General features: G+C 42.5%; 1 protein-coding gene across 1 annotated transcript; it reads right to left on the minus strand.

The window, feature by feature from the left end:
- Nucleotides 1-155: 155 nt before the first annotated feature.
- LOC101766315 (putative B3 domain-containing protein Os04g0347400) lies at nt 156-1664 on the minus strand. Its single transcript, XM_022828496.1, has 5 exons — nt 1592-1664; nt 1234-1476; nt 827-906; nt 442-730; nt 156-316 (listed from the first exon to the last, which is right to left on the minus strand). The coding sequence occupies exons 1-5, from the start codon at nt 1662-1664 to the stop codon at nt 156-158; spliced, it is 846 nt and encodes a 281-aa protein (XP_022684231.1).
- Between the last annotated feature and the right edge of the window lie 8337 nt (nt 1665-10001).

The following is a 10001-nucleotide window of genomic DNA, read 5'->3' on the forward strand; positions in this document are numbered from 1 at the left end:
TGATCAAATGAACATGTTGATCTATTTTTTCATAAGGAAATGAAAGCTAGCAGAAGTCTCATACTCTTGTTGAGCATATGATTTTATCTTGTTTATTAGAGAAATAGTTGCGCTTACAAGTTTCTTTCTGAGAGTGCAGGTGTTGATCTCTTTCTTTATCCATGATGGGGTCCAATCTCATAGACAGCAATCCTCTTTGATGCCTCGTTCATGGAAACCGTGGAGCCTTTTGGTTTCTTTTGTCCTTCCCTACTTGGCCAATCCTTCTTGCTCTTACGGTTCCTAATGGACTCAGATGGTGCTTCCTGCTGCTTACCTGTATTTGGTAATGTCGATGCTTGATGAGAAAACAAGAGAGATGGACTTCAGTATTCACCTCGCATTTATAACCACTGCTAACAGATTCAAAAACTACCATAGAAGGATTTATCTTTTGTTCACCTTGCTGAATTCTGATGTCCTTGTCTTTGGACTCTCTCTGGAATCCATCAGGGCCAAACACTTTGACTGTGAAAACCGTGTTGCCTTCATACTTCAGCAGCAGAGCATTAGCTTGAGTGACGTCATGAGACACAAGAACCTGTGACCAGCCACCTCTGAGAAACAAGTTCGACTCATTCATCTCGAGCTCAACACGACAAATCTTCCCAAGGGAGCCAATAACCATGGCCATACGACTGTTCTTGTGCTCTTCAGGGATGTAATGTTCCACAAACTTAGCCGGTATTAGCTGCAAGAACACATAAAAAGGGGTAAAGTTAGACCATCCTATCTAATCAGAGAAAACAGGATGAGAAAAACGAAGTAGCAACAAAAGTCTATGTACCATCTTTTCCATGAAATCGTGTGGAAGCACACTGACGAACTGCGGCCTATGGGAAACATCTTTGCTGCTTGTGGTTGCTTCTGAAGAAAATACGAGTTACAAGAAATTAGTTTGAACTGAATTTAGGAGTTATTGGCACTAGGTAACTAGAAGTCAACAAGGATAACTTAATCCTAATTAGGTAGAATTGATCTTCTTGCAAGCTTCCTTATTGATCTAATTTTGCAATATGAATTACATGATCATTTGTCATTGAGAATCAGCTCTACGTTTGAGGACTCTAATATTGCAATATTACAACTTAATTTTTCAGTGTCCAAGCAGATCACATTCAGGTGAAGATCCTAATTTTATTTTCTTTGGGACATTACAGCATATGAACATCTACACGCGGAATCCTTTTTTACCTGTAGGTGGAGTGACGAGGCCCCTGATACAACCGCTGGCGTCGAATGCCTTGAGGGTCAGGACGCTGCCGCCATGGTGCTGAAGGACCAAGAACCACCCGTCCCCGACGCCGAATGCGGCCGCGATCTCCGGCCACCCGCGCCCCAGGAAGGCGCCGTCACCGTCCCGCCCGACCTCGACACGCCAGACCTTGACCTTGCCGCCGGACGGGCCGACGACGCGGGCCTTCCCGGCGCCGACCCCTCAGCGAGCTCGTCCGGAATGCGCTGCGAGTGCAAAAGATGTGTCATTTTCGCGACCGGCGTCCATCCCGATCGAGAGCGCGGCGGATCGGCTGCGGCGTCGGCCTTACCTGACTGTCGCAGGAGAACTGGAGCAGCACCCTGAGGTGCTTGGCGCTGGCGGCGACATGGTTGCCGCACGACGCCATTGCCGGGGACGTGGACGAAGGTGTGAGTGAGCCTCTAGCTGAATGTCTGCGGCGGCGCGGAAAGTGGGTGTCGTTGGGTAGGCAGTAGGCTAGCTGAATTGCCCCAGTGTCTAGTGAATTTAAGTTTATTGGGTTCAGCTAGAAAAATCTGCTGTGATATCAAAAGTTGGATAGTTTTTCGTGTGTTTGGAGGTGGAACGAGAAAAGTATTATACATGTCTTATCTTTAATCTTTCTAAAATTTTAAGGTGTATAAACCAAATGCAGGGACGCACACAAAACTCAGGCGAAAAGTTTATTCGCAAAAAGGGGAAAAAGTCATGCCGAAAATTGGTATTATGGTTTATAATTTCTAGTCACTCGAAGAACATTCTCAACTAATGGTCTTACACAATTAATCCGTATAAGGAAACACATTTAGTGTCACCAATGTAATATTAAATATATTTAGGAACACAAAAATGGACCTTTTTTAATGTATAACAAAGTACTATGATAATATTTTTTTCTTTTTACTTGATTGCCAACCTTAAGGGTATAGGAGCCATTACAATTTTCTCACTTTAGAAACCTATCATTACTAGTCACCTATTTGTAACCATACCATTACAAATTTCCTTTAGTTTGAAATATAGCATGCTATACATGTTTCATGCTCCTAGTATTGTTGTATTCGACACATACCTTTCTTCATATCTTCCATGGTCGAACAACAACTGGTCCACCTCATCTACTACTGCGTGAACTCTAGCGGCCCCGCTAGGGATGGAGGTCAAAGTAGTGTCGTTTCCGGTGGCGACATTATTTAGTGTCATCAATGTAATATTAGATATATTTTGTAATATGTAAATGTGTTTTTTACATGTATAACAAAAGTACTATAATACAATATATTAATGGTCAAATTACTATGATAAGATTATTGTTTTCTTTTTTATATGGTTCATTAGGATTTGAAAAGGTATAAAGCTTTACAATTTTTTTGCTAAAATTTAGTCAAGTCATATGCCACGGTGTATGAAATCTATATAGTTTAGTGTATGAAAACTATAACAATGGATTACAATTCAGATTTTGTAGCAATTGGTGATATACTTATAAAGATTCTTCTATACCCTAATATGAATTTGAAAAATAGAGGAGTGACGTATGAAATAGGAGAAACACATAATTTTGAGGATTGTTAATGTGTAAGCACAGGAAAAATTGAAACCGCAGGAGGATATTTATTTTTGCGTACACGGGCAAGAATGATGGTTCTGGGTGGAGCTCACTACCAACTGCATTAGTTGTGACCTTCATATTTTGTTGTATTCGTTAAAAATACAACCTTGTTATTTATATGCAACATTCCTCTTCTTATGTGTCACGAGCGAAAAAAATTGAAATTGTGGTGTTTGGGAAAGTGAAAATACTGTTGAAAACAAAAGGAGCATTGCGAAGATTTTCCAATCATGTCGGTTCTTGTTATGGGCAACAAAAGTGATGCTCCCAACTGTGAATGGCTCTCAAATTTGCAGACTTTTCTCTAGCAAGATACATAATAAATTGGTTACTTTATGACGATTGTGATTACGAGACATAACTATATGGCAGGTTGATCGCCAACCACCTTAAGGGTTAATTCGATAGGTGCAATTACAATTTTCCAACTTTGGAAACCCGCCATTATTATTCACCTACAGAAACTTCCTTTGGTTTGAAATATGTCATTTTATACGCGTTTGATGCTCCTGTGATTGCTATCTTCGACACATACCTTTCTTCTCATCTTCCATGGCCGAACTATAACAGGTCCACCCCATCTGCAGCCCCTCAATCTATGGCAACCCTACAGGAGAGGGAGATCGAAGGAGTGTCAACGTAGATGGCAATATCATTAAGTGTCATCACTGTCACATTAGATATATTTTGTAACATGTAAAATGTACTTTTACATATGTATAACAAAGTGCTATGACGTGATATATTAATAGTCAAAGTACTATGATAAGTTTTCGCAAAAAAAAAGAGGTACAATGATAAGATTTTTTTCATTTTATATGGTGTATTAGAATTTGAAAAGGCAAGGCTTATACAGATTTTAGCTAACAATTAGTCAAATTATATATATGTCCATGGTGTCCAAAGCTATATAGCTTAGTCTTAGTGTATGAAAACTATAACAATGGATTAATATTTATCGAATCTTTTAATACAATACTGATTTGTAGCAATTGGTGATAAACTTATAAATAATTTTCTATATCCTAATACGCTTTTAAAACCTAGAGGAATGACCCATAAAATAGGAGAAACACGTAACTTTTGGTGGATCACTAGTGCATAAGCACAGGAAAAAATGCAACTGCGCTCTAACGATCAAATTCATTTTTGCGTACAAGGTCATGAATGATGGTTCTGGGTGGAGCCCACTACCAACAGTCTGCAAGAGTGAACGTAATCGTTTTGATCTTCATAATTTTGCTGTATCCGCTAAAAAGACGTTACCTTGTTATTTCTATGCAGCATTCCTCTTTTGAAGTATCACCACTGAAAAAAATATATAAATTGTAGTGTATGGAAAGTAGAAATATTATTTAAAACAAGTGTAGCTCCTCGATCTCTTGCGGACCCCTCTGGGGAGGGAGAGGAGGGAGATCGAAACAGTGTCTATGCTTGGCATCTATGAGACTATGATCCCATATTCTCGGTGGCGGAGCCAGAAAATCAAAATTTTCTATGTTATTAGGAGGCTAATATTGTTAAATTTCTCAAATCTTTTATCAAATTTAAAATTTATAGTGAAAAAATTGCATTGCGTACGTGACCCCAACCATAGATTGCATTTGATCTCCTATTATTTGCTCTATTTCTCCTTCAGTTTCTTGCACGTTTGAGGAGATCGAACGGTGCGGCTGCGCTGGTGGGCAATATTCATAATAATCTAGAATTTGGTGTTTTTTCCTCAGATCTGGAGTACCCTGTTTAGAGTTGGATTGTGGATTTTGGAGGCACGGGTTTGGAACCGGAGGAAAAGAAAAGCTACACATTTGTTTCAGCCTTTAATTTTTAAAATCAACAAAAGATAATCGAAAGCTGAAATAAACAGGCCCCATGAAGCTTGTGCCTGTTATGGCCTACCCAGATTATATGCCTGCTATGCTTGTACATAATACCACAAGCCGGCCGAGACTTGTTACTGTTCACCGAGCTCTTAAAATGTGATTGTGCAGGCTTCGAGAACCCGCCATCGCCAGGCGTGCTACACGCAAGCCTGTGCTGAGCTGGGCCTTCTGCGTGCGTTCGACCGAAAGCAGTTGACACACAAGGCAGGCGGCAGGCAGGCATGAGCAACCAGCAGCCCAGCATCCAGCACATTGGGGCGGCCCAGCAACGAGCTTTGCACAGCAAGCGAATGTGTGTGTGATAACGCTAGCATTTTCCTTGATTTGCAATGTCACGTGTCTACTGTCAGAACTCCAAATTAGTGAACTAGTCGGCCCATGCATTAGTACGGACTAGTCCCTGAAAAATAATACGGTATACTTGTATGTTTCTTGAGATTGTGTTGATAGATATATACATTAATAGCACAAAATAATAAAACAAAGGAGAAAACGTAGTATCATTGCAGACGGAGCAAGGTGTTTATTGATGGCTTGCATTATTTTCTCGAGGTGGCCAAAGCGAACAAGCTAGAGAACGGGTTCGTATGTTGTCCATACTTCCAATACAGTAATAAGAAGGACTATTCAAAGGATTCCTGGGGGACTATCCACAACCACTTGTTTAGATACGGTTTCATGCCTAACTATTTGGTTTGGACCAAACACAGTGAAAGAGGAGTTGTAATGGAAGACGGCGAAGAGGAGGAGGATGATGACAACATTCCAGACTGGGCTGCAGGCCAAGCTTTTGTAGATACTACAATGGGCAAGGCTGATAAGATGAGTTTGCAGAAAATGGCCCTAGTGATGACCTTGGTCAGGTGCTACGAGATGCACACAGAGATTGCGAAACTGAGAAGGAAGCAACAAAGTTGCAGCGCATTATAGATGATCACCAAAAATTGTTGTACCTAAATTGCCAGCAGGGCCATAGAAAACTAGGTACGACACTAGAATTTGTGCAACGGAAGGCAAAAAATGGTGTATCCGATAAGACATTTCAGGGGATGCTGAACATTGTCAATAAGATTCTTCTCGAGAATAATGAATTGCCGTCCACAACATATGAAGCTAAATAGATTATTTGCCCTCTCGGATTGGAGGTTCAGAAGATACACGCATGCCCTAATTAGTATATCCTCTATCGTGGTGATGAATACGAGAAAATGGATGCTTGTCTCATGCGCGAAGCGCTGCGGTATAAGATCAGGTGAGATGATCCTGGTGATGTCGAGGGGCAGTCCCCCAAGAAGAGAGTTCCCGCAAAGGTGATGTGGTATTTCCTTATAATACCACGCTTGAAGCGCTTGTTCAGGAACAAAGCAAATGCTAAGTTGATGCTATGGCACAAAGAAGAACGTATGGAAGATGAGATGCTGAGACACCCCGTAGATGGGGCCCAGTAGAGATCAATTGATAGAGTACTCCTGGACTTTGAAAGTGAAGCAAGGAACACAAAATTTGGTTTAAGTACCGATGGATTCAATCCATTCGGTGAGTTGAGTAGTGGCCATAGTACTTGGCCTATGACCCTATGTATATTCAACTTTCCTCCTTGGCTGTGCATGAAGTGGAAGTTTATTATGATGCTGGCGCTTATCCAAGGCCCAAAACAACCCGGCAACGACATTGACATGTACCTAAGACCGTTGGTTGATGAACTTTTACAGTTCTAGAAGGAAGAAGGTGTACGTGTGTGGGATGAGGATAATCAAGAGATTTTTAATCTATGAGCATTGTTGTTCGTAACCATCAATGATTGGTCTGCACTGAGTAACCTTTCAGGACAGACAAACTAGGGATATCGGACCTGCACCCACTGTTTAGACGACACTGACAGCATGTATTTGAAGCACTGTAAGAAGGTCGTCTATATGGGTTATCGTCAATTTCTCCCTGCTCACCACCAGCTGAGAAAGAGCGGGATGCATTTCAAAGGGGCGCTAGACAATTGTAAAAAACCTGCACACCATAATGGAAAGCGTGTCTTCGAGATGATAAAGGATGTAAATGTAGTCTTTGGAAAGGGTCATGGTAGCCAACCTGTTCCGAATGACGATAACGGACGTGCACCCATGTGGAAGAAAACGTCAATATTTTGGGAGCTACCTTATTAGGAAATCATAGAGGTCCACAACACAATAGACGTGATGCACCTGACGAAGAATCTTTGCGTGAACATGCTAGGCTTCGTGGGTGTTTATGGGATCTCAAAAGATACATTGGAAGCACGACAGGACCTGAAAGCCATGGGGCAATGAGATGACCTACATCCGGAAAAGAGAGATAACGGACAACACTGCTTACGTCCTGCCAGTTACACTCTCAGCAAGGAAGAGAAGGATAGCATGTTTGAATGCTTGAATAGTAAGAAGGTTCCATCTGGGTACTCCTAAAAAATAAAGGGAATAATAAATATGAAACAAAAGAAGTTTACAAATCTCAAGGCCCATGACTGCCACATGTTGATGACCCAGTTGCTTCCGGTTGCACTGAGGGGTGTTCTACCAGAAAATGTCCGATTGCTGCTCGTAGAGCTATGCGTGTTTGTCAATGCGATTTCGCAGAAGGCAATCGATCCATCCAAACAAGCAAAGCTACAGAATGATGTGGTGAAATGTCTTGTCAGTTTTGAGTTGGTATTTTCACCATCCTTCTTTAATATTATGACGCACCTCCTGGTTCACCTAGTAAAAGAGATTGGTATTCTTGGACCTATATACCTGCATAATATGTGGCCTTTCGAGAGGTTCATGCCAGTCCTTAAAAAACTATGTTCTTAATCGTGCCCGTCCAGAAGGAAGCATCGCTAAGGGATATGGAATAGAGGAGGTTATCGAGTTTTGTGTTGATTTTATTGACTCAGTTGACTCGATTGGGGTTCCAACTTCACGCCACGAGGGAAGGCTGCGGGGAATAGGCACCCTTGGAAGAAAATCAAGTTTGAACAATGATACTAATTTGTTCGACAAGGCACACTACACTGTTCTGCAGTAGTCATCCTTTGTGGCTCCGTACATCGAGCAGCATAGGCATCTGGTAGTTTCCAACAACCCAACGAAATCCGATGCTTGGCTTACACGTCATCACATGGAAACTTTTCCCTCCTGGTTGCGCCAACAACTTATGGGCAACTTTGAGATTCACCCACAACTTGCTTGGTTAGTCAGGGGACCTGCTAGCACAATCTTGAAATTCTAAGGCTATGAGATAAATGGTTATACATTTTACACGAGAGCTTATGACCAGAAAAGCACGAACCAGAATAGTGGTGTCTGCATAGATGCCATAGTTAGAAACAATACCAAGGAGTCGTATTATGGTTTCATACAAGAGATATGGGAACTCGAATACGGACCGCTCTACATCCCTCTATTTTTTTGCAATTGGGTGAAGCTAACTGCCATAACCAAAGATCAGTACGGAATGACAATAGTGGATCTGAGCAAGACTGCATACAGTGATAAACCATTCGTACTTGCCAATGATGTGCATAAGGTTTTCTATGTGAAGGATATGTCTAGCAAACCTAAGAGAAATCTAGAAGAGCTATGGGAGCCAAAGCGCCACATAGTTCTTCTGGGTAAAAGAAAAATCGTAGGAGTCAAGGATAAAACAGACCAACCAGATGATTATGATCAGCTTGATGGCATGCCTCCATTCGCTGTTGAAGTTGACCCAAGCATCTTGCTATCCAAAGAAGAGGCTCCGTACCTATGCCGCGATCATGATCAAGGAACTTTCGTGAAGAAGAAATTTTATAACGTTGTTTTGTAATGCGCTAAATTTACTTCACCTTTATGTACTACTTGATACAATTTTTATTTTAACATATGTATGATGTCATGTGTGTTTAAATTAGTAGAGGTGAAGATTTATTAGATAAACATGAACAATGTTAACCACGTACATAAATTGAATTTTTCGCACGTTGAAATTATTTAATTGAATAATTTCTTGATGATAGCGATGCAGTAAAATAATTATTTTAGAAGCTAAAAGAACTGATATAGAATTAATGACTCATTTGCGCTTATTGTAAATATACTTGCTAATTTAATATATTTTTGCATGTTCAAAATATGTAAATTTTCTTGTTTTTGCATCCTGAAATGCAGTGAAACCATAGATAAAATCCATTTCCAAAAAACAGGCGGGAGACAAAAGTGTGGGAAAAGGCCCTTTTGTCCCGAGTGCCAACAGCAACCGGGAGAAAAGGCCCACCTTTTATCCCGGATGAAAATTGAAACCGGGATAAAAGGGTAGTTTTCGATTCCCGCCGGGAACGTACCCTTTTATCCCGGTCGCAGTTTGCAACTGGGATAAGGGGGAGGGGTTGGGCTTTTGTCCCGGTTGGTGTTGGCACCCAGGACAAAAGGGCCTTTAGTCCCGGGTTCAATTACGAACCGGGATAAAAGGGGCGGGGGATAAAAGTAACTGTAGCCTCTTCTACCCCCCACTGCCAGTTACACTTAGGCAAAATTGTCACCGCCGCCAAGATCCACACACTCCCGCTTGCTCCGTCACCGCCCATCCACCTCCCTCACCGGCCGCCGTTCTCCTCGTCGCCGATCGCCTCGGCCGCCGTCGTCTCGCCGCCCCGGCCGCCTCGCCCGCGCCCGGACCATCTCCTCCTCCATCGCCCCGGCCCGCCTCCTCCTCTGAACCGTCGCGCGCCCTTGAGCTCGTCGCAGCCGCCTCCGTTGCGCCGCCTCGTCCCCTCCTCCGTCCTTGTCGCCGCCTCCTTCCCCACCACCTCCTCCGTCGCCGCCGCCCTCGTCCGTCACGCCGCCTCGTTGCCGCCTCCGTCCCTCGTTGCCACCTCTGCCCCTCGTTGCTATGGCCACCTCGCTCCGTCCTCGCCTCCGTCGGCGTTTGCCGCCCCGGCCTGCGCATTGCCACTCCACCGGCCCAGCCGCCGCCGTCCTGCCGCCCCGGCCGCGTCGCCCCAGTAGCCACCGCCTATCACCGCTGGCACTGGCACCGGGAACGAACAACCAATAGGAAATTAGTTGAAACTTAGTATAATTAGTAGAAATTTGTATAAATTATGTAGAAATTATTACAAATTACAATAATTTGTAGAAATTTAAGTAGAAATACTTAGAAATTAGAAGAAATTTGGCAGAAATTCTTAAAATTAGTAGGAATTAGTAGAAATTTTCTAGAAATTCCAATAAATTTGTAG

The sequence above is a fragment of the Setaria italica genome, chromosome VII, assembly GCF_000263155.2.
Source record: "Setaria italica strain Yugu1 chromosome VII, Setaria_italica_v2.0, whole genome shotgun sequence".
Lineage (NCBI taxonomy): Eukaryota > Viridiplantae > Streptophyta > Magnoliopsida > Poales > Poaceae > Setaria > Setaria italica.